The 26144-nt window shown below is 36.0% G+C and overlaps 3 protein-coding genes across 4 annotated transcripts; all 3 read right to left on the bottom strand.

Moving 5' to 3' along the window:
* Positions 1-9432: 9432 nt before the first annotated feature.
* On the bottom strand, positions 9433-13615 carry LOC146938421 (disease resistance protein RPM1-like). Of its 2 annotated transcripts, none has more exons than XM_085752379.1 (2): positions 10790-13615; positions 9433-9993 (listed from the first exon to the last, which is right to left on the bottom strand). In XM_085752379.1, the coding sequence occupies exon 1, from the start codon at positions 13564-13566 to the stop codon at positions 10813-10815; it is 2754 nt and encodes a 917-aa protein (XP_085608505.1). In that variant the 5' UTR covers positions 13567-13615; the 3' UTR covers positions 9433-9993; positions 10790-10812. The 2 variants fall into 2 exon arrangements, with proteins under 2 accessions (XP_085608505.1, XP_085608506.1); XM_085752380.1 differs by having other exon boundaries at positions 9610-9993; positions 10864-13615.
* A 3161-nt stretch (positions 13616-16776) lies between these two features.
* Positions 16777-19988, bottom strand: LOC146938420 (disease resistance protein RPM1-like). Its single transcript, XM_085752383.1, has 2 exons — positions 17122-19988; positions 16777-17006 (listed from the first exon to the last, which is right to left on the bottom strand). Exon 1 carries the CDS (start codon positions 19897-19899, stop codon positions 17137-17139), a length of 2763 nt encoding a protein of 920 aa, XP_085608509.1. The 5' UTR covers positions 19900-19988; the 3' UTR covers positions 16777-17006; positions 17122-17136.
* A 1653-nt stretch (positions 19989-21641) lies between these two features.
* Positions 21642-25317, bottom strand: LOC146938419 (disease resistance protein RPM1-like). Its single transcript, XM_085752382.1, has 2 exons — positions 22410-25317; positions 21642-22209 (listed from the first exon to the last, which is right to left on the bottom strand). The coding sequence occupies exon 1, from the start codon at positions 25203-25205 to the stop codon at positions 22431-22433; it is 2775 nt and encodes a 924-aa protein (XP_085608508.1). The 5' UTR covers positions 25206-25317; the 3' UTR covers positions 21642-22209; positions 22410-22430.
* Positions 25318-26144: the final 827 nt, after the last annotated feature.

Genomic DNA, 26144 nt, shown 5'->3' with positions numbered 1-26144 from the left:
ATTTGGTCTATACACTAGCAACATCATATTGATTGCCATGAAATAGTTAGTGAAATGAACTAAGCTGCACAATCTGTAATATCCCGCCTGTCAGTATCGGTATATTACCAGTCGATCGTGTCAAAGGATTTAAAATCATGAAAAGTAAGTTAATGGAGATATTTTATGAGATGTCAGCTTTTTACGGGTAAAGTATCAGAGTCGTTTTAAACACGCTTGAGGCAAGGGTATTATGGTAATTTCACGAAGAAAGGATATTTAATTGGATTTACCCAAAAATATCTCACTTTCCTCTTTCCTTTCTCTCTCTAGTTGGCAAACAATTGCTCTTCCTTCTCTCTACTCTTCTCCATCGCCCTCTTTTCTCCCTCACTCCATCAATTCTTCTCAAGTTTCTTTCTACCAAGAATCATGTTTTATGAGGTTCTTTCAAGATCTTTATCATTAGAAGCTTGAGATTTGTTTGTTCTCTCTCTAATGGATTCAAAAGTTAGGGTTTGGATTTGAATAAGAAGCTAAGATCTTTGATGGTTGATTGGAGCTTATGTTGGGTCTATTTCATGGAATTGGAAAGCAAACAAGAAACAATTATGGAATGAGTGGAAGCTTTGGAGTCACCTTGGAAGCAAGAGTTAGGGTTTGTTTGAAGGTGAATATGGATTTTAAATTGGCACAAGGTATGGTCTCCACAAGATCAAGGTAATAATATTAAGTTTGAATGGATTAATATCTCTATTCTTCCTCACCAAGAATTCCTTTTGATTTTAAGTTTTGAATATGTGTTTTGAGGGTAATGTTGGAGTATGGTTTTGAGCTTGAGATGGTGTCTTGGGTTGCAAGCTAAGGGACAACAAGTTTTGATTCTTGAGCTTATAAGCTTCGAGATGTTTCAAGAAATATACTAGGTGAGTTCCATAGATAGAATTCCCACCCTTTGGGATTATGATTATGCCATGTATGTTTAGTATGAATAACATGAAATTCTAGGGTTTATGTATTAGTCTAGTTGCCCTTTTTATGTCATGCATGCTATACATGTTAATACTTGCCATATGTATGTTTTACAAGTTTACAATGATCAAATATGTTCCAAAACACATAGAGACACTTGGTTTGAGGTTTTTGGGTCAAAAATACCATTTTTAAGTGTTCTGGACTGTCCTAACTCGCCACAGCGAGCTATTACTCGCCACGGCGAGCTAGAACTCCGAAAGGGGGGGTCCTGCTCGCCCCCAACTCGCCACGGCGAGCTACCACTCGCCTCCCCAGTGAAATCACTCGCCTAGGCGAATAAGACAGTGAGAAATCTCACTGTTTTGCTTGCTTCAGGCAGGCATGGGGATTCGCGATGCGGTTTTCTCCGTGGTGTCTTTTAACGAATGTAAACCCCTCAAATTAAGGTCCTAAATAATGATCATTGTAAGCAAGATTTCTATGATAAAGAAGCAAGTATTAAGCATGTTAGTAAGGCATGGCATATGAGAGAAACATGTTATGAATTGGGTAGCAAGTTATCCTTAAGCAAGGGAAAACTAGAGCCTCGACATAGTCGTCGAGAACTAGCTAGTTAGTATGAATTCTTAGAATGACTTAGCTAGTATGTAAGTTGTGGATTGATAAGTTAATTCTCTCCACCATGTTATGAACAAGTATAAGTTTACCGTTAATTGGATCGATTCAAGGGTCCGAGGTAATAAGCAAGCAAGTATGAATATGTTTAATTTATGTATACAACAAGACCATGACTAATAAGTAGGTGGCATGTCTCTTGCTATCCACATCAAGGGGATACAAGAGGTTCTCGATCTAAGGGGAACGATTCAAGCCGTAAGGGACCCGCATGTCACTGAAATAAGCAAGACGTAGGTGCTCGTGTCTCTTGTTATCCACGCTAGGGGGATACAGGAGGTTCTCGACCTAAGGGGAACGATTTAAGCCGCAAGGGACCCGCACGACACCGAGGGAGTCCGATGTACGTACATCGGTCATATATGGGATTGATCTCGGGGTTACTCCACCCGGGACTGTCCGTAAAATGAATCCAGATTATAATTGTTTGTTCAACGCTAACATAATTGAATGAACTTAGATACGTTTATGTATGATTATGATTATGATTATGATTATGTTCACGAATGAAAGCACATATGGTTAAGTTAAGTATGAGAGCATGTGATGCCTTAAGACAAGTTCAAGTTATGTATAGAACAAGTAAAGAACATGATACCGATGACGATCTTAGGTTTCCCCTAATCGTCCAGTTTAGAATAGTGCCATGATTATGATATGTTTAGGCCTTGATACGTAGATCGTATTCTTGGCAATGCGGTTCTAGGTTCCCTTTCGACCGCCGTGACACGTATAGGATGAGAAGCCTATAATAAGTGAGATATGATTATGACGGCTCTAGTATGCACCACCGTCTAAGTATGCAAGTCCCCACACACGTATAATCAACCGTTAGGTTGTAATGTAGACACGTGGTGACCGTAGGTTTCCCCTTGAGGTTGCCTATAACCTAGGATTTAGGGGAACTCAATGAGACATTACGTCTCATCCCAATCCTTATTTGTTTCAGATAAGCAAGTTGGTATGCAAGCTTGAAGCCAGATGGATGTATCAACAATGCGTGCTCGTATCGCTACAAGATGCCAAGGATGTCAAGGATGTAATTTTCCATGTTGGATGAGATGTTTATGTTAATGTGTGTACGAACGCAATTTGTTGTATAAATATTCATTCGAAACTTTTATTGTTGTATATTTTAATGTATCCAGTACTAAATTAAACGCACATCCTAGACTTTCTAGATACGTCTGGTATGGGTGTTACATTTGGTATCAGAGCAGGTCGATTCAGACCGTGCCTTGGGTCATTAAATTACAACTAAAGTAGTGGGACCATTGGGTTCCAGGTAAATATTCTGGTTGTTGTTGTTAGTTGAGCCTGATCAACTCAATTTAGCATTCAACGATTAGAATGGATGCCTGAGAGCGGAATAGGACCCAGGAGAAACGAAGTATGTGATGAAAAAGTTTAATCGTGCCATAAGGTGGCCGGTGAACTAAGCAAGTAGAAGTGTGAATCCTCCGGGAATGTAAGACATGTTAAGAAGGAACGTTCCGACAATGTCATGTAAGATGTTAGCAATACTTCATGTACCCGTAGTGAAGAAGTTGGATATATGTATCTGACCAGGACCGAATGTTTCGGTAGGAGTTGCTGTTGGAACGGGTTTAGGAGATTATGGAATGTCAGAACAAGGCTACAAGATGGTGAGAAGTCGACATATGTTGATGGAGTCAGCAGGCTCTCAGGAATAGCAATATGTGAATGAAGTTAAGGACATGTATGTGTGGAAAGTTGTGTAAGTAACAATGTAATGAGGAAAGCTATTCATAATAGAGGAAGTTAAGGACTCAAGAGAAAGTTTTATGTTAACAGGATTAAGGCATTGGTTTCCGACGTGCCAAGAATTGTATCGAAAAGGGTTGATGTTGCCGTGCATATGTTATAGAATATTTCAAGAAGATAGGAATGAATGATGTGCATTGTAAACTTGAGAATAAGCATTTTATGCAATAAATGTTTTCTGAAAAAATAGAGTTGGAGAAGCTCACCAATAGAAAGCCTGGGACAAAACTTTCCGTTTTTATGAAATCTTCCATTTCGTTCCTATGGTTTGCAATAACTATTGGGGAGATGTCTTCACTATAATCTTTTATGTGACTAAAAATCTTTTATGACATCAAGTAACGAATGCATATCATATCCTAAGATTTCCAAGGAAAAAGGCATGGGCAATCATCAATGAAATCGGTACGGTTTAAGGTAGCTTTGGAAGTTAATGTGTTAAGAGTCAAGAACAAGCGAAGATCAAGAGTATAGAAGTTTCGGCGTTGAGAAGGAAAGTCACAGATGTTTATGCACGAGGTATGAAGTAAGAAGCTAAAGCGGTGCAAAATTATGAGAAATTACAAGGTTTCCGGTTTATGTGGAATTATGAGGTATCTCTCGAATCTATGTTTTGCTTAATAGACTTGCTAAGGCTCGATATGATGTTGAAATATAAAGTTTAAATAATTTTAGAAAGATTTGTGCGTATGGGTGATTGAAGTTGACATTTTGAAAATTCATGGGAAATTTTCTAGGAACCGGGTTGCTACGACACTTGTAGAGCGGGCATGACTCATTAGAGTCTAGGTTTGGTGACACGTATGTGTTATCAACTCGTTCTATGATTTTAGAGTAGCAACCGGGGCCTAAACTCAGTTTTTGTATATAGTAGAAAATCACCAACGTCAATGACCCGTGCGTTAGTTTACGAAGTTTTCTTTAAAAGAAAAATTAACGAGCAAGCATTGGTATGATTAAGCAAAATATAGTATACGAGAATGCGAAGGTTCAAGGATTAGATGTTTAAGAAAGATATGTTCAAGTACAAGACGAGGATGTCAGAGGAATTCGAGTTTCCTCGGAAATAAGTTCAAGCGTGATATGTATGGTAAATGCAACCAGCAAGAACGTAAGGTTTACCCCCAAGTCAAGTATTATGAGCATAAGATAAAATATCATGGGTCTTGAATTTACAAGACAAGTGTAAGGTTGTGATGTTGGTTGCAACATGGAAGATTTTGGAGAACATTTCAAGAAGTATGTATTCAAGTGGTAAGCATGAATTGAAGTCTCAATTGCTCTAACGGATTAGAGTATTAGTTTAAGCCAACCGGTGGAGATCAGAGTAGCGCCATGGAAGCTAATCGTTAGTCATGAAACATGGAATTTTAGTATGTATGAATTTTGTGAAGAAGGTTCGGTTGGTAATACAAGTTTAACAAGAAGCATCATAAGTCAAGCGAGGATTTCTCAATGTGATAAGTAGGTATGGATGTTTATATAGTCAGCATTGGTTAAGGTAAAAGTTTAAAGTATGTATCTTTACCTAGGTAAGATGAGAAAGACAAGTGTCGCCATATATGAATGGGCTAGGATGCATGAATGATGGTATTGGGAAATAGGTAAGGTTCAGGAGGTTACCTTTCGTTACTCAATTAAAGAATCAAAGCATCAAGAATGATGACCGGTTTCCGAAAAAGGTATTAACGCTCAAGCGATAACCGAATGAGATGATGTGGAGAATCAAGTTTAGTGTTCCGAAGAAGAGGAACAAGTTACCGTCTAGTGGGCCAAGGATCGTCTATGGTCTGTGATATGCAGTAATATGTGTCTGAACTACTTATATCAGTTAAGAAAGTAAGAATCCACCTTCGGAGTTAAGTATGTTATCATGAAAGGAGATGCAACTCTCGAGTTTGTGCAATGAGAATCATACTCTCGCATGCAATACTTGTTGAGTGAAAACGATACTTGTTAAAACATGTTAAGCCATGATTTTATAACTTTTAAAAGTTAAGATTGGTATCAAGGAACTTGGGAACGATGCTTATTTTAAAAAAAAAAAAGAAACTCATGGAATTATACATTTTCGAAACTGATGAGATACGTCGTAAGTAAGTTTGGGGCGGGTTGTTAAATCTTTTTCAAAATATAGAAACTCGTCCGGTGGCTCTGTGGTACCATTACACAATCAGTTTTGGATATGATAAAATCTTTTTAATCATGTATCTATTCGTTCCAAGAACCCGAATACCAAAGTTTAAGAAGAATTTCTTCAAGAAAGATTTTAGAACATGTATCGTTATCATTTAACAAGAGACATCACATGAAAGTATGCACATGTTACGGAAACGACAATGTTCGTATGAAGCCAATATCCTACGGGATACACGGAATTATGTTAAGAATGTATGTGCAAGTAAATTTGCTAGGAAGTTTCAAAAGAATGTGAACCATAATATTGGTTATTAGATTATCAGATGAAGTGGCAAGTTGATTCCACTTATCCATGTCAAGCTATGTGAGTTACCTATTATTTTGGGTGCCATAAGATATTAAGATCAAGGAAGCTATATGCTTATGTATGTGAACCAAGAAGCAAGACAAAACACAAGCAATGATGAACTTCTTGAGAATCTGTGTTTCGAATATGTATGGCTCAGACCGAAGATGATAAGTTTATGTCATGAGGATTGGTAGTCGATCTCTAAATTTCGAGGACGAATTTTTTTTAAGGGGGGTAGAATGTAATATCCCGCCTGTCAGTATCGGTATATTACCAGTCGATCGTGTCAGAGGATTTAAAATCATGAAAAGTAAGTTAATGGAGATATTTTATGAGATGTCAGCTTTTTACGGGTAAAGTATCAGAGTCGTTTTAAACATGCTTGAGGCAAGGGTATTATGGTAATTTCACGAAGAAAGGATATTTAATTGGATTTACCCAAAAATATCTCACTTTCCTCTTTCCTTTCTCTCTCTAGTTGGCAAACAATTGCTCTTCCTTCTCTCTACTCTTCTCCATCGCCCTCTTTTCTCCCTCACTCCATCAATTCTTCTCAAGTTTCTTTCTACCAAGAATCATGTTTTATGAGATTCTTTCAAGATCTTTATCATTAGAAGCTTGAGATTTGTTTGTTCTCTCTCTAATGGATTCAAAAGTTAGGGTTTGGATTTGAATAAGAAGCTAAGATCTTTGATGGTTGATTGGAGCTTATGTTGGGTCTATTTCATGGAATTGGAAAGCAAACAAGAAACAATTATGGAATGAGTGGAAGCTTTGGAGTCACCTTGGAAGCAAGAGTTAGGGTTTGTTTGAAGGTGAAGACGGATTTTAAATTGGCACAAGATATGGTCTCCACAAGATCAAGGTAATAATATTAAGTTTGAATGGATTAATATCTCTATTCTTCCTCACCAAGAATTCCTTTTGATTTTAAGTTTTGAATATGTGTTTTGAGGGTAATGTTGGAGTATGGTTTTGAGCTTGAGATGGTGTCTTGGGTTGCAAGATAAGGACAACAAGTTTGAAAGGCATGAGCTAAGGGTGCAAGGAAATCAAATTAGGGTTTTTGATTCTTGAGCTTATAAGCTTGGAGATGTTTCAAGAAATATACTAGGTGAGTTCCATAGATAGAATTCCCACCCTTTGGGATTATGATTATGCCACGTATGTTTAGTATGAATAACATGAAATTCTAGGGTTTATGTATTAGTCTAGTTGCCCTTTTTATGTCATGCATGCTATACATGTTAATACTTGCCATATGCATGTTTTACAAGTTTCCAATGATCAAATATGTTCCAAAACACATAGAGACACTTGGTTTGAGGTTTTTGGGTCAAAAATACCATTTTTAAGTGTTCTGGACTGTCCTAACTCACCACGGCGAGCTATTACTCGCCACGGCGAGCTAGAACTCCGAAAGGGGGGTCCTGCTCGCCCCCAACTCGCCACGGCGAGCTACCACTCGCCTCCCCAGTGAAATCACTCGCCTAGGCGAGTAAGATAGTGAGAAATCTCACTGTTTTGCTTGCTTCAGGCAGGCATGGGGATTCGCGATGCGGTTTTGTCCGTGGTGTCTTTTTACGAATGTAAACCCCTCAAATTAAGGTCCTAAATAATGATCATTGTAAGCAAGATTTCTATGATAAAGAAGCAAGTATTAAGCATGTTAGTAAGGCATGGCATATGAGAGAAACATGTTATGAATTGGGTAGCAAGTTACCCTTAAGCAAGGGAAAACTAGAGCATCGACATAGTCGTTGAGAACTAGCTAGTTAGTATGAATTCTTAGAATGACTTAGCTAGTATGTAAGTTGTGGATTGATAAGTTAATTCTCTCCACCATGTTATGAACAAGTATAAGTTTACCGTTAATTGGATCGATTCAAGGGTCCGAGGTAATAAGCAAGCAAGTATGAATATGTTTAATTTATGTATACGACAAGACCATGACTAATAAGTAGGTGGCATGTCTCTTGCTATCCACATCAGGGGGATACAAGAGCTTCTCGATCTAAGGGGAACGATTCAAGCCGTAAGGGACCCGCATGTCACTGAAATAAGCAAGACGTAGGTGCTCGTGTCTCTTGTTATCCACGCTAGGGGAATACGGGAGGTTCTCGACCTAAGGGGAACAGTTTAAGCCGCAAGGGACCCGCACGACACCGAGGGAGTCCGATGTACGTACATCGGTCATGTATGGGATTGATCTCGGGGTTACTCCACCCGGGACTGTCCGTAAAATGAATCCAGATTATAATTGTTTGTTCAACGCTAACATAATTGAATGAACTTAGATACGTTTATGTATGATTATGATTATGATTATGATTATGTTCACGAATGAAAGCACGTATGATTAAGTTAAGTATGAGAGCATGTGATGCCTTAAGACAAGTTCAAGTTATGTATAGAACAAGTAAAGAACATGATACCGATGACGATCTTAGGTTTCCCCTAATCGTCCGGTTTAGAATCGTGCCATGATTATGATATGTTTAGGCCTTGATACGTAGATCGTATTCTTGGCAATGCGGTTCTAGGTTCCCTTTCGACCGCCGTGACACGTATAGGATGAGAAGCCTATAATAAGTGAGATATGATTATGACGGCTCTAGTATGCACCACCGTCTAAGTATGCAAGTCCCCACACACGTATAATCAACCGTTAGGTTGTAATGTAGACACGTGGTGACCGTAGGTTTCCCCTTGAGGTTGCCTATAACCTAGTATTTAGGGGAACTCACTGAGACATTATGTCTCATCCCAATCCTTATTTGTTTCAGATAAGCAAGTTGGTATGCAAGCTTGAAGCCGGATGGATGTATCAACAATGCATGCTCGTATCGCTACAAGATGCCAAGGATGTCAAGGATGTAATTTTCCATGTTGGATGAGATGTTTATGTTAATGTGTGTACGAACGCAATTTGTTGTATAAATATTCATTCGAAACTTTTATTGTTGTATATTTTAATGTATCCAGTACTAAATTAAACGCACGTGCTAGACTTTCTAGATACGTCTGGTATGGATGTTACACAATCCATCACTAAAGTAACAGTGGCTAATGTAACCAACCAATACCAGCTAATGAATCACTAAATATAGTCATTTGAAGATAGCATGTTAATAGTAATACTGTCCAACACATCTATAGATAAAGCTATGAACATTCCATGATGTTAAATTTTCAATATCTCATGAATCATTTACCGTGCAGTATCAAGTTAAATATTTATCCATAGCTTAAAGGGTTGATTCTAATATCCAGTTTATCCTGTAACAGGAATCATGATGGTAGAAGCAAAACTCACCCACACAGTTATATTATGTTTGGTTTTACATTTGACATATACTCAAACTGAAAGTATGTCTCTAGTTCCATTGAGAAGAACACATGTTTTCTCCATTCAAATACCAAAACAAACATATAATGTCCTTAATTGAGGACACAGCAACAGTGAAATGGAGGAGTTAGTCAAATGATGAGATATTTCATAAGAAAAGTTCAATCAACAATTTGATGGCTTCAATATCAATGCAACTATTTCATTACCAAAGAAATATCTGTAAAACAGACAAACCCTATAACACACATTTTCATAACATTGAGTGCAACTTTAGCAACTATACATAATGGAAAAACTAAGATGAAGGCACAACAACTAGGAACATTTAAATTATGGTTGCGAACATTAGCAATAACCATTTATTCATCATTCACTCTTGTAGGAATCAATAAGTGAAAGGAATACAGAGGAGCAAGAATGAAATAGCAAATCTTTCAGCAATTAGCAGCACGCCCATATGTAATTCTTAATCCCGAGGTCTCGTTCAATTATGCTCTTTATTGGAATCGCTGCGAGCCATACGCCGGACCTCTGATGGAGGGATGTAACCATACTTCTTTCTCAACGTATCTAAGACCAATTTATCGCGAGCCAAGGTTCGAGCTAGTTGGGGCTCAACATTGACATAAGAAAGGTGCGCTCCAACAGCTAACATAATAGCACCAGAGAGGGAACATGCAATGGCCATTGCCAGATTCTTGGGTGTTGCGGCGAAACACCCCGCCATTTCCAGTATCACCTGTCATATAAAATAGTACAAGAAAACCCTCATCAGTTTCATCAAGATTGTAATTGACATTGTCCACTGTGTGTGTATCAATTGAATGTTCATGATTATAAACTCAACCAGAGTTGTCAACCGCGGATCACAAAATATATTGGTTTCGTGTTATAACGCTGTTATAGCGCGTATTGTTGAACAAAAAACTATTTGTTCAAAGAGAAATGTACTTTGAATAGCTAAAAGTAGACGATGTATTTGACACCGTATAAAAATACATACTTTAAATTATTGATTTGACTCAGAGAGAACTAATAAAAAACTAAACCACACCACCATATCTACAAGGTATATATATGGTGTCTCACAACAAAATTGATTCACAGTATGTAAACATATTTGGAACCAAGACTTATGGATGCATTAAACTATTCTTCAACTAATTTTAAACTATTTTTGAGCTAGTTCAGAATCAGGACAGAAGTTTCTGAACTTGTAAAACCAATTCAAAACTGAAAAGATAAAAGTATTTTTTGACAATGATCTTTCCCTTAACATGTAACTTATAATGGTGCTTGGAGGTTAAGTTTCTTTAACACTAAATCCTCGTGTATAACGTGATTGCTTCTGGATATAAGACCTTCCTTTCCTCCAACAATGGAATCAACAGAAAATCCCAATTTCTATAAATAGAATCAATACATAGTTGTTGCTCCTCATTTTCTTCAAGTGATTGAACATTAAAAATTCTCATGCATATGGGAAACAGTAGATATTAGTACGAAAAAATAAGTTATAGGAAGAAAAAGCACACCTAGAGCATGATAAGCGTTATTTCTAACTCCTTGAGTTTTGAATTTCTTCCCAGACTCTGGAATAAATTTTTACAAGCGCCACATGCTCCATGATCCAATTCCAATCCTCGGTAGGAATGCGCTGCACAAATTCAACTTCCACACCCCAAATATAGAGATCTTCAAGCTTCTCTAAGTGTTCAATGCCAGTAGGTATATTCTTCAGATTGAGGGGTTGCACTAACTTAAGCTTTTTTAGGGAAGGCATTGATCCTTTGTCGATAATAACTTCCTTCAATTCAATGCAACCTCTAACTTCCAGTTCCTTTAGTTTTTGAAACTCTCCATCATGAAAATGCAAACATAAACCTTCATACTTACTAAGGTCTAAGGACAACATCAATAAGTGTTGCAAATTTTTTAGTGATTGCAATGGATCTTTAGTAGAATCAGGGTAAAACAACTTCAACACACTAAGATTTTGAAGATCTGACATCCACTGTGGAAATTTCTTTAACCACACACGAAGTGTAAGTTTTCGAAGCATAGTTGGCTTTGAAATCAAACTCAAATCAATGAAATCAACACTTGATTCAACGTCTAGTGTCTCCAAGTGTTGCATTTCATTTATTGAGGAAGATAGAATGCTTCCATATTCTGTAGAAACACTAAGCAACCCCAATTCCCTTATCTGCTTTAGTTTTCCTAATGCTTTAATTACCTCTGCTGCTCCATCATCCAAATCCAAATCAACATTACGCAGAGTTTGTAGGGAATTCATCTCTCCAATGCCATCCTTTAATTCAATCAAGGACAGTGTTTGGCCGATAAGATGTCTTAGCTTTCTAAGCCTGCTAATCTCTTTTGGCAACACAAGATTATATGCATCCTTTAGAACCAAGGACTCTAGGTTCTGGAGCATAACAATGGATTTTGGGAATTTGACTAACAAATCTGACAGGCTGAAGCTTAAATACTTCAAGTGGATGAAATTTCCCAAATTCTTAGGAATCATAACAAAACCTTCAAAATCAAGAACCTTCAATAACCTGTACTTCCTAGGGATTCCTCTATAAAAGGGCAAGGATATTTTATTTCCAAAACAAAATAGTGACCGAACATGAGATCCATCAATACAGTCCATGAAAACATTGTTAATGGCTGTTAATGATAGGCGCCGAACTATTCCACTTAAGGATCTTTGTCCATCATCACTGATATGCTTGCAAAAATTAAAATCCTCATCTTTTTCAACGATCATATCACGTATTAGATCATGAACACGATAACCTTTAGCTTTACCATCAATTCTAAATGATGATACTTGAACCAGGCTTCTATGGATCAACTCTGTTAGATATCCTTCTGCCACTTCTTCCAAAGTCTTACCCTTTTCCTCCTTCACAAACCCTTCAGCTATCCATTGTCGAGTCACTCTCTTTGATTTAACTTCATAATCTTCTGGATATACTCCAAAGTACAACAAGCATGACTTGAGATGGTAAGGCAAATCATCATAACTTAAACTTAAAATTGCATTTATCCCAATTAGATGTGTATTTGTCTTTAACTCTAAATTTAGATTTTCTCTAAATCTCTGCCACTCAAACACATTTTTCTCTCTTGTAGATAAAAGGCCACCGATGGCAACAATTGCTAGCGGTAAACCATTGCATTTTTTTACAATTTCATTAGATATACCAATTAGCTCCTTTGGACAACACCCATCATAGTCAAATTTGAATGCCTTCTTATTGAACAACTCCACAGATTGTTCACCAGTTAAACATTGCAACTCAAGCACTTCAATGAAAGAAGATTTTTTACAAGACACCACAACATCCATTATCCTTGTTGTTATAAATATCCTACTTCCATTTTTACAATCAATTGCAGCAAATTCAATATCATCCCAAAAATGTAGACTCCAAACATCATCAAACACGATAACGTACCTCTTTCTCTGCAAGTAGTTTCTAATTTCATCAATCAATGATCCTCGATCCATTTGAAAAATACCCATAGGAGGATCCTCTCCTTTTTGTTTGTAAAACTTGAGCAACATGTCCTTCAACAACCCTTCAACATCATATGCTTGAGACACTGTGATCCATACACGACAATCAAAGTGTCCAACGACATCCTTGCTGTCAAAAGCTTTCTTGGCTAAAGTGGTTTTTCCTTGCCCTCCCATTCCTACCACAGAAACTACAGTGCGCTCTGCCCTTCCCTTTATCATCCAATCAATCAAAATGTCCCTTTCTTTGTCAAAGCCCACAACATCAGCTTCTTCAATGTAAAGAGAAGCCAGTCGAGGGTCGTGCCATTTGTCATTCCAGCTTCCCCTGGATCTGCTTGATTCTTGTTCGAAAGAACGTTGGAAACCATATCTATCACTTCTTTCCTTGATCCCACGAACAGATGACTTAATGTCTCGAATCTCAGCTGCTATTCGATGGCGAGGGGTCACTGTTTTGAGTAAGTTAGCAATCTTATGAAATAAAGCTATACATCCATGATAAGGAGGCTTTTGTCCCACATGGATCATATAATCATCAATGATATCTTCAATGCGAAAAGCGATTTCTCTAACCTGCCTCACCCATACTTTTACTCCTTCACTGTCGTTTCCTTCAGCCGCAGCTCTCTTATCAGCATCCTTAAGGAAGGCTTGGATGCTTTCAAGTTCATCTTTAATGTCTACAAATTCCTTGTGAACATCTTTGAGAAGATTGACTTCTTCTGTCAAGAACGGAAGAAGTTGGTCAATAGCAAAAGACACTGCCATTTCAGCCATTCTGATATCTTTTTTATTTGTGAGATTGAAAACTGCACTTTGAGATGAAGACTACAATTTACTCCAGATTGAGACTTATGTAATGCAGCATATACAGTGAGTGGAAGACCAAGTTTCCCTTGGTCATTGTTTAATATTTGTTTGAGCAAGTTGAGACGGAAAAAACATAAAAAATAAACCTGCATCTCTGTAAAGGTTATTAAACAATACCAGTAGTAATTGTTTTAAGGTTAGGTGTACCAAAAAGAGATTAAAAAATGACCCTGCTTGTCTTATTGATTATCTCGTGCGAATAAATGAATTGGTTTTTCGTTTTCCCCCATATATTGAGAGAAAGACTTCAAGTATCCCTAGTCATTCTTTAATACTTCTTTAGACAAGCTAAGCAAGTTGCTATTCATGTGATTTATCTCTAAAAGTAATTAAAAAATATTAATTCGTTCTGTGTTTTTTTTTTTTTTTTTTTTTTGAAAACTCGTTCTTTGTTAGCTGGCAGTGTTACCTTAAGAAGGCCTTAAATGATTGGGAAAACTAATGGTTTCAGTAATTATGGTTGTGAACATTAGAAATAATCCTTTATTCATCATTCACTCTTTTAGGAATCAATAAGTAAAGGGAATACAATTGTTCAAAAAAAAAAAGTAAAGGGAATACAAAGGAGCAAGAATGAAAAGCTAAGGCTTTTAGTAATCAGCAGCAGCACCTCTCTGTCTAAATTTTAAACCCAAAGTCTATTTTGGCACGTGAGTCTGAACCAAATCACGGAAAAACCGAAAACAAATCCTTAAAATTTCAACTATGCCTGATGATTGTTCACTGAAAGTATTATCCTGCTCACAAAAGATTGCCAAAATTGTATATTTTATATAAAATAAGAAACATAAGTTAAGTGAATGTATACCAATGTAGCATCGATACTTCAAATTGGAGGTGCGTCCGGTGTCTAAAGGACACCGAATCATGTGGGTGCATTCAATTACATCCATTTTTTCAAATTATTATTAGTGTCTACATGTCATTGTTGTGATCTGGTGTATATGTTTGTGTTAGTGTTTCATATAGAATGACACATTTAGAGAATCTTTGAAATGAGCTTCCCTACAAAGATAGCATATCAAGAGTTTGAAGTGCATTCTTCCATAATTTATTCCCATACTTAAGTTCGAGAGGAACACCTGATATAGTTTATGAAATTTTAAGATTCAATAAGGTAAAAGAGTATTACAATCAAGCACGGTACAACAAAAGAATTATACCTCGAGAGGATTACTTATTTGAGCTTATATACTGGCACACACACTTGCGGGACTATTAGAAGAGAACATATGGAACCAACTTATGACATGTCCATAAGCTGTATTCATCTTATTTCCATAAGCTCTTCAAAATAGCTTTTGTAAATAACTTACACCTTGTATGAAAAGAGTTTGACTTTAATCTATTGTATGTCAATAGCTTATATGTAGAAACTTATATAATAGTGTTTATTCTATGAGCACTTAATTAATTTGTTAATCAAATGGTTACAATGTTACTATTCACGCCTAGTGTCTACCTACAACACTGTTCATAGGTAAAGATATGAAGACATTAAGAATATAAGCTTAACTCAGTCTACATATTCAGCAAAGCCTTTTAGTTACCATGAAATCCGGCGGCAGTAAGCAAATCATTTTAAAGACCAGAGAATGGACAGAGTGGACTTTGATCTTATAGCCACCAATGCTTTTGCGGAATTTACGCTGTCGCCCATTGCAACATGGTGAAGTAAAGTACAACCCATCAAATCAAATTATGCAACAATATTTGTAGCCATATGTGGCACCATCGTCTCAACAATTTGCCACTGAGATTGTACAACTGCAACATGAAGCGCAGTCCTGCCTATAGTACTGTAAACTTCACTGTCAATGTGTTTGGATCGTTATCAAGGAAAGTCATTGTAGATTACCAATCACCTTTGCTGAGTGAACGGGCTGGTAGTAACCATGATTGAATCCTATAACTTTTGGCAATAATAGTGACATCATTGATGAGTATCTAAGGAATGAGAAAAATATACTAGCTAATAGACTATAACAATTTTAAGCATTAAACAACTTTATAAAAATGCGTCATGTGTTTTTAATGTAATCATAAACTATGGAAGCTTTTGCCTGAATTATCAAGTACATTCGAATATATGGTGATATGTACGAAAGTTTTAGACTTCATATTCTCTTAAAAATTTCAGGAAAAAAAAGTAATTTGTTTGTACTAACCCATGGTCTGTCTCAGAAAAATAAGAAACAAAGATGATCGAAACACATAATGAACTCGTGAAAACGGCCTTGATATGATCAAAGAACATCAGTGGACTTGATTCTCCAGATGCCATTTCTATTGCAGAACTTTGCCTTTGATTTGGAAGCTGAAAACTAATTCAAATGGATAATCGGATGCTGCAGAAGTTAAGGTAAACATGCACTTGATTTAAGTGATTGTGCTGGGGCTCTTGATTCTCATTTCCACATTCTACTTTGTATTCCCTTTCAGTCCTTTGGACAATTTAATTATGTATTTATTTTTGTTGTTTTGGTTCTTTCACCATAACTATGCAATTCTTTTATTTTGTAGTTATGTTCAAGTTAATAAATATGGCTTGTCTGTTTGATGGTGCTAAATTGAGAAACTTCATTATAATTTTCTCACCCTTTCGAAGGGTTTTTGGATTCAGGCAAATGGAACCAGGTTCAATCCATTCTCAATGCAAGTTTTAGTTTATGAATGAGAATCAACTTCGTGTTAAATTCAATTCTTGACATGAAATACTATCATGGTAAAATGATATTAATTTATGTTAAAATCAGTATGTACAGAATCAGGACAGAAGTTTTTAAACTTTTAAAACCAATTCAGAACTAAAAAGATAAATGTATTTCTTGTCAAACAAAATAATCCACAAATTAAATTAACCGCAGTATACAAAATTAAACCTCATGATTGTGAACACTTTATTGGAGGTTAAGTTTCTTTTGTTATTCCTCTTAATAATGTACTGTTACTCTTCAACATTTTCTCCCACTCTAAATCCTTTTGTATAGTGTATAACCTAATATGTATCCACATTAAATACATGTTATAAAATTTAACATATAACATCATACAATGGATGAGTGGTGTGTATTCATTTATTACCCAAATAACATATAAAACATCATAAAAATTACGTAAAACTTCATTTTTATTACACAAACATAGAAAGGAAATCAACAGGAAAATAAGGTCTCACAATTCTTGAAAGCAACAATTTAGATATTTAATACACCAATGTTAAAGAACGATCACACATTTTATTTATTTATTGAGAAACACAAATCCCAAAGTCCATGTGGAAAATCTGAATTGCCATCGCACTTGAACTTGAAGTCCATCCCTTTGTGGATCCATAATTGGCGATCCTGAGTTAAAATAATAAAGCTTATATTTTGATGAATGAACATTAAAAATTCTCATACATATGGAAAATAGTAAATATTAGTACGAAAAAATAAGTTATAGGAAGAAAAAGCACACCTGGAGTAAATATTTCTAACTCCTTGACTTTTTAATTTCTCTGCCATCATTAGAATAAATTTGTACAAGGGGCACATGCTCCATGATCCAATTCCAATCCTCAGTAGAACTGCGCTCCCCAAATTCATCTTCCACACGCGAAATATAGAGATATTCAAGCTTCTCCAAGTGTTGGATGCCAATGGGTATATTCTTCAGATTGAGAAGACTCATTAAATTAAGAGTTTTCAAAGAAGGCATTGATCCTTTGTCGAAATTAATTTCTCTCACTGTAGATGAATTCTGAACAGTCAGTTCCTTTAGTTTCTGAAACCCTCCTTTTTGAAAATGCAATTGTAAACCTTCATACTTTCTAAGGTTCAAGTACAAGCTCAACAAGTGTTGCAAACTTTTTAGTGATTGCAATGGATCTTTATCTGAATACGGCCACTCCAACACCAACTCAGTAAGATTTTGAAGATCTAACATCCATTCTGGAAACTCCTTTAACTCCCCATGTAGTATAAGTTTTTGAAGCATAGTTGGTGGTGAAATCAAATTGAACTCAACGAAGGTATCAAATTGAAAAGTTTCAACACTTAGTTTCTGCAAGTGTTGCATTTCATTGATTGAGGAACATAAAATGCTTTCATTTTCCTTATGAACATCAACCAACCACAAATCCCTTATCAGCTTCAGCTTTCCGAACGCTTTAATTACCTCAGCTGCTGCTCCATCCATATCTAAAGAAACAGAACGCATAGTTTGTAGGGACTTCATCTCTCCAATACCATCCTTTAATTGAATCAAAGACAGTCGATCCCCGATAAGATGTCTTAGCTTTCTAAGCTTCCTAATCTCCTTTGGCAACTCAATATAACATGGACCCCATAGAACCAAGGTCTCTAGGTTCTGGAGCATGCCAATGGATCTTGGGACTTTATCATCTGAAATCATGATGCTTAAATACTTCAAGTGGATGAAATTTCCCAAATTCTTAGGAATATTTATCATACCAAAATCTTGAAAATCAAGAACCTTCAGTAACCTGTACTTTGAGGGGATTTCGATTCCTATATACAAGGATGGGGATATGTGTTTATTTCCAAAACAAAATAGGGACCGAACATGAGATTTATCAATACACGCCCTGAAAACATCGTCAATGCTTGTTATTGACAGGCGCCGAACTATTCCACTTAAGGATCTTTGTCCATCATCACTGATATGCTTGCAAAAATTCAAATCCTCATTCTTTTCAAGGATCATATCACGTATTAGATCATGAACACGACAACCTTTAGGTTTGCCATCAATTCTAAGCGAGGATACTTGAACCAGGCTTCTATGAATCAACTCTGTTAGATATCCCTCTGCCACTTCTTCCATAGTCTTTCCCTTTTCCTCCTTCACAAACCCTTCAGCTATCCATTGTCGAATCACTCTCTTTGATTTAACTTCATAATCTTCTGGATATACTCCAAAATACAACAAGCATGACTTGAGATAGTAAGGCAAATCATCATAACTTAAACCTAAAATTTCTTTTATCCCAATCAGATGTGTATCTGTCTTTAGCTCTAAATTTAGATTTTCTCTAAATCTCTGCCACTCAAACACATTTTTCTCTCTTGTAGATAAAAGTCCACCGATGGCAACAATTGCTAGCGGTAAACCATTGCATTTTTTAACAATTTCATTAGTTGTACCAATGAGCTCTTTTGGACAACACCCATCATAGTCAAATTTGAATGCTTTCTTATTGAACAACTCCAAAGATTGTTCATCAGTTAAAGGTTGCAACTCAAGCATTTCAATGAAAGAAGATTTTTTACAAGACACCACAACATCCATGTTCCTTGTTGTTATAAATATCTTACTTCCATTTTTACTATCAATTGCAGCAAATTCAATATCATCCCAAAAATGTACATTCCAAACATCATCAAACACGATAACGTACCTCTTTTTCTGCAAGTATTTTCTCACTTCATCAGTCAATGATCCTCGATCCATTTGATAAATGCTCTGAGGAGGATTGTCTCCATTTTGTTTGTGAAGTTTTAGCAACATGTCCCTCAACAATCCTTCAACATCATATGATTGAGACACTGTAATCCATACACGACAATCAAAGTGTCCAATGATATCCTTGCTGTCAAAAACTTTCTTGGCTAGAGTTGTTTTTCCTTGCCCTCCCATTCCTACCACAGACACCACAGTGCGCTCTTCCCTTCCATGTACCATCCAATCAATCAATATTTTTCTTGGTGCTTCAAATCCCACAACCTCAGCTTCCTCGACGTAAAGAGCCGCCACTCGAGGGTCATGCCATTTGGCATTCTTGCTTCCTCTAGAATTGCTTGTTCCTTGTTCAAAAGAACGTTGGAAGCCATATCTTTCACCTCTTTCTGTGATCCCACGAACAGATGTCTTAAGATCTTGAATCTCAGATGCTATTCGACGACGAGGGATCATAGTTTTGAGCTTATGAAGTAAAGCTACACATCCAGGATCACGAGGTTGTTGTCCTACCTGGATCAAATAATCATCAATGATATCTTCTGTGCGAAAAGCTGCTTCCCTAAGTTGCTTCACCCATATTTTGACTCCTTCACTGGTGTTGTCTCCTTCAGCTCCTGCAGCTTTTTTATCAGCATCCTTCAGGAAAGCTTGAATGCTTTCCAGTTCATCTTTAATTTCTGCGAACTCCTTGTGAACGCCTCTCAACAGCTTGGCTTCTTCCCTTAACAGTGGAAGTAGTTGGTCAACAACTAAAGACACCGCCATTTCCGCCATGAGTCAAGCTCTGATTATTGATGTTTCTCTATATGAATTGAAGAATACACAGTTTGTTTTTTCTTGAAACTTATTTTGCGTAATTCTATTATGAATAAAGTAATAAGGCATTAATTGCCTTCAATCCAGTAAATAGGAATCCGTAAACTTGAAGTAACAAGGGAATAAGGAAATTTCTATCATGAATAAAGGAATAAAGCAGTTGCCTTGTATCCAATAAATGGGAATTTGTAAAGTATGTTAACTTCTATTATGAAGAAAGGAATAAGTCACATACTATTTCAAAAGAATGTAAACATTAAATTTTGAGAGAAAAAATTAAAACAATTAGTTTAATCGATCTTGTGTCTATCTCTCCCTTAAGTTTGAGATGCATGCAGGCCAGATTGAGAATTTTGATATCTAAACTTAATATAACCTTCAACCAATTCAGATCTTTTACTCTTAGCAAACAGATGCAATGCCAGACCATGCTACAAAAATAACTTAAACATAAGAAGTGCCTTTTGATTACTGAATATCAAAATAATGAATAAACTTTTGATTACTTGGTAAACATGTATGAAGTCGTCATGTACACTTCACTTTTTTTCATAAATCTGAAATATATTAAAAAAAAAAAAAAAAGACAGAAACAGAAACATGTATGATCAAATGCCAAAACCTATAAAGAAAATATAATAGGAATTTTATTCCATCAAGTGAAGAATGTGTGACTAACACCAAAAAGTAACAAATTTGTCAGCAGAACACTATCCAGCTCGAGAAGTAGAGTTGGCTCGACCCCTACCGATCAAAAAGAAAAAAAGATTGGCATTCAATTGCATATGAAAGTTCTGAATTTATTTAACTTGTGATTTCATTTTATTAAATCTACTAGTGCATAATTTTGATATGTTTTTGAACCAGTTCGGAATTTTTTGAGCAAGTTCACCGTGTACTAAAATCATATATAAAAATAGATATGCGATATTTTGCAAATCATTTTGAGACAACCTAATGGACAACTTTTTATGCAAAGTCAATTTAGTTTTTTAAATAAATTTTTGGTCACCTTGATCTCCATATCAATACCCACATTGCTTTGTATTTCTCATGAATCATTAGAAAGCATGTTAATAGTAATATTGTCCAACACATCTATAGATAAAGCTATGAACATTCCATGATGTTAAATTTGAACTGTTCAATATCTCATGAATCATTTACTGTGCAGTATCAAGTTAAATATTTATCCATAGCTTAAAGGGTTGATTCTAATATCCAGTTTATCCTGTTACAGGAATCATGATTGTAGAAGCAATACTCACCCACACAGTTATATTATGTTTGGTTTTACATTTGACATATACTCAAACTGAAAGTATGTCTCTAGTTCCATTGAGAAGAACACATGTTTTCTCCATTCAAATACCAAAACAAACATATAATGTCCTTAATTGAGTTCAACAACATTGAAATGGAGGAGTTAGTCAATTGGTGAGATATTTCATAAGAAAAGTTCAATCAACAATTTGATGGCAATATCAATGCAACCATTTCATTACCAAAGAAGAAACTGTAAAACAGACCAACCCTATAACACACATTTTCATAACAATGAGTGCAACTATAGCAACTATACACATTGCAAAAACTCAGAAAATCTGTGAACGTTAGCAATAACCCTTTATTCATAATTCACTCTTTTAGGAATCAATCAGTGTGAACTAGGAACATTTAAATTAAAGTTATGAAGATTAGCAATAACCATTTATTCGTCATTCACTCTTTTTGGGATCAATAAGTGAAAGGAATACAAAGGAGCAAGAATGAAAAACCAAATCTTTCAGCAATTAGTGACCTTGGAGCGTGCTTTTTCTCTGGGTCACCGATTCGAGTCCTCGGGTACCAGCAATTCTTGTGTTGGCTCGATCTATATAGATATTTGCTCTGACTTCAATTGGGACATCGCTACTAACGGCGGGATCGCTTCTCTTGAATAATCGGTCATTGGGCTAAATACAGAGTTTTAAAAAAAAAAAAAAAAAAAAACATTAACTGCCAATATTTGAATAAGCTACGAAACCAGATTCCAAATTACAAAAAATCTTCATTTTTATAACAACAAAATTAAAAAAAGGAGATCAACAGAAAAACAAGGTCATGAAATTCTTGAAAGCGACAATTTAGATATTTCATATACAAATGTTAAAGAACATCAAATTAAACATATAATCTTTTATTGAGGAACATATTCCCAAAGTGTTGTTATAGAAGTCCACGTCGAGAATCTGAATTGCCATTACACTTGAAGTTGAAGCCAAGCACCTACAAAATAACATCACAACAAATTATCACTTTACAGTAGCTCATAATGGGTTATGCTGAGGTAAAATAATAAAGTAAATAACAGAAGAAAATTAAGCTTGTATTCTGATCACTTTAATATAAAAATTTCTCGTCCTCATGGCTATGAGAAAAAGCAAATATTAGCATAAAAAATAAGTTTTAGGAAGAAAAAAGCACACCTTAATGATAAAGCTGGCTCTCTAACTCCTTGAGTTTCGAATAGTTTTTTCATCAGTTGTGCAAACTTCTACTAGAGGAACATGATCCATCATCCAATTCCAATATTCTGTAGAAGAATTGTCCTGCACAAATTCAGGTAGTGTGCAATGAAAATAGAGAGCTTCAAGCTTCAAGTGTTGGATACCAGTTGGTATATTCTTCAGTTTGAAGAGTCCGAATAATCTAAGCTTTTTCAGAGAAGGCAATGCTCCTTTGTCGATAATAATGTCTCTCAATTCATTTGATTTTTGCACATACAGTTCCTTTAGTTTCTGCAAACATCCATCTTCAAAATGCAAACATAATCCTTCATAAGCACATTCGTCTAAAGAGAGGATCAACAAGTGGTTTAGACTTTTTAGAGATTGCATTGGATCTGTAGTTAAACAGGACCACGACAACGACAACACAACAAGATTTTGAAGCTTTGGAATCCATTCAGGCAGCTTCTGTAACCTCCCGCTCAGTTTAAGTTTTCGAAGCATAGTTGGCGTTGAAGTCAAATGCAAATCAATGAAATCTTCGTCAGTCGTATTACTTGAGAAAATAAACAGATTCTCTAGATGTTTCATTTCATTAATTGACGATGATAGAATGCTTCCATCTTTTGTAAGAACATAAACCAACCCCAGCTTCCTTATTTGCTTCAGCTTTCCTAGCTCTTTAATTATCTCTACAGCTCCATCCATGCTTAAATCAACATGATGTAGCGTTTGTAGGGATGTCATCTCTCCAATACCATCCTTTAATTGAATCAAAGACAATTCAGAACCAAGAAGATGTCTTAGCTTCCTAAGCCTTCTAATCTCCTTTGGCAACTCACGAACACATGTATCCCTTACATCTAGGGTCTCTAGGTTCTGGAGCATTCTGATGGATTTTGGGATTTCAAAAATCTGTGCATGCCTAAAGTTTAAATACTTCAAATGGATCAAATTTCTAAAATCTAATGGAATATTTTCTAATCTAGCAGATTCATAATCAAGAAGCTTCAACAACCTGTAATTTGTAGGCATACAGATGTAAATGTAATATTGTTCATTACCTTCAAAGTAAAGTATTGAGCGAACATGTGAGCTTTGAATACGTGCAAATAAATCATTGGAAGTGGTTGTTATTGAAATGCGCCGAATTATTCCACATAAGGATGACTGGTCTTCTCCACTAAAATGCTTGCAAAAATTTAAATCATCAAATTTTTCAAGGATCATATCACGTATTAGATCATGAACACGGCAACTTTTAGCCGTACCATCAATTCTAAATGAAGATACTTGCACCAAGCTTCTATGGACTAACTCTTTTAAGTATCCTTCTGCAACTTCTTCTAAAGATTTCCCTCGTTCCTCCTTCACAAACCCTTCAACTATCCAGTGTTGAATCAATCTATTTGATCTAACTACATAATCTTCTGGATATATTCCAAAATACAACAAGCATGACTTGAGATAGTAAGGCAAATCATTGAAACTTAAGCCTAAAATTTCTTTTATCCCAATTAGATGTGTATCTTTCATTAGCTCTAAACTTAGATTTTCACTAAATCTCTGCCACTCAAACACATTTTTTTCTCTTGTAGACAAAAGACCACCAATTGCAACAACAGCTAGTGGTAAACCCTTGCATTTTTTAACAATTTCATAAGCTATATCAAAGAGCTCTTTGGGACAGCACCCAGTCCCACCAAAGTCAAATCTGAATGCTTTCTTATAGAACAACTCTAAAGATTGTTCTTGAGTTAGAGGTTGCAACTCAAGTACTTCAATGAAAGAAGATCTTTTGCAAGACACCACAACATCCAGGTTCCTTGATGTGATAAATATCTTACTTCCATTTTTATTGTCAATTACAGCAAATTCAATATCATCCCAAAAATGTACACTCCAAACATCATCAAACACGACAGCGTACCTTTTTTGCTGCAAGTAGTTTCTCACTTCATCAGTCAGTGACGCTCGATCCATTTGAAAAAAATCTTCTGGAGGACCTACCCCTTTTTGTTTGTAAAACTTTTGCAGCATGTCCTTCAACAACCCTTCAACAGTATATGATTGAGACACTGTGATCCATACACGACAATCAAAGTGTCCAACGACATCCTTGTTGTCAAAAACTTTCTTGGCAAGAGTGGTTTTTCCTTGCCCTCCCATTCCTACAACAGAAACTACTGTGCGCTCTTCTCTTCCATTTACCATCCAATCAATCAATCTTTTCCTTGGCTCTTCAAAGCCCACAACATCAGCTTCATCAATGTAAAGAGCCGCAACTCGAGGGTCGTGCCATTTGGCATTCTGGCTTCCCCTATAACTGCTTGATCCTTGTTCGAAAGAACGTTGGAAGCAATATCTTTCACTTCTTTCCTTGATCCCACTAACATAAGACTTAATATCTCTGATCTCAGATGCTATTCGATGGCGAGGGATCACAGTTTTGAGTAAGTGAGCAATCTTATGAAGTAAAGATATACATCCATGATCACGAGGCTGCTGTCCTACATGGATCAAATAATCATCGATGATATCTTCTATGCGAAAAGCTGCTTCTCTAAGCTGCTTCACCCATGTTTTGACTCCTTCACTATTGTTGTCTCCATCAGCTGCAGCTCTTCTATCAGCATCCTTAAGGAAGGCTTGGATGCTTTCCAGTTCATCTTTAATGTCTGCAAATTCCTTGCGAACACCTTTGAGAAGATTGAATTCTGATGTTAACAATGGAAGCAGTTGGTCAATAGCAAAAGAAACTGCCATTTCTGCCATTATTAGGATTTTTTGTTATTATGTGATCAAGATGAAAACTACACTGTGTGATATAAACACCAGAGGAGAGTGTGAAGACTACAATGTACTCCTGATTGAGGATTGGATTTTTAATACAAAACTTCCGTACGAAAATCAGATGTAAAAAGTGACCGTGCACGTGTTTAGCAAAACAATGACCCAGGTTTTTGTTTGGCTCTGAATTGGGAGGAAGACATTGAGTTTCCCTAAAAATTACTCGTGCTTAATCATTCTTTATATCTTTTTAGGCAAGCAAAGCAAGTTGCTATTCACGTGATTTAGGAATTTGGTTTATCTATAAAAGTAATTAAACAGTATTAATCAGTTTTGTGTTAGCTGTAGTGTACTAAAAAATTATTAAAAAAAAAAAAATTACTCGTGCTTGATGCTCTTGGGTGTTAACGTTAAACATGTGATATGGGGTAGGTGATATGGAAGATGGTAAATTAAACAATAAAACAAAAATTGAATCAAAGGGAGAGGTAAATGATGTTGTGTAATAAATGTGAGGTTGGAAGTCCCACATTGATTAAAAAATTGTAAGTTGAACATTTTATAAATGAGATGATTCATTCAACATAATGTGTTAAGATTTTAGGTTAAACAATGTGCTTATGTGATTTCTCTTGGTCAAATGTGGAGAACATTGCTCTTTTGCCCCATGTTTGCTCCTAGCTAGGTCCCGAAAATGTTGTTAACTTAATGTTTGATGTAACACTCTAAAACCTAGACTTTGAATTATTAAATAAAAGGTGTTACGGATACTTGTTATTTCACCGTTTCATAAAACAAAAAATCAAAATTCAGCAGTGGAATAGTTCTACCATCACAATAAAACAAAGGGGAATTAGTCACTTTAGTCCCTGAATGGGGAACGATTCGTCAATTTAGTCCCTGAATGCAGATAAATTGCAAAAT

The sequence above is a fragment of the Medicago sativa genome, chromosome 3 (genome assembly GCF_051527215.1).
Source record: "Medicago sativa cultivar Bolivia chromosome 3, Bolivia_mono, whole genome shotgun sequence".
Lineage (NCBI taxonomy): Eukaryota > Viridiplantae > Streptophyta > Magnoliopsida > Fabales > Fabaceae > Medicago > Medicago sativa.
This window is presented reverse-complemented; position numbering and strand designations above follow the sequence as displayed.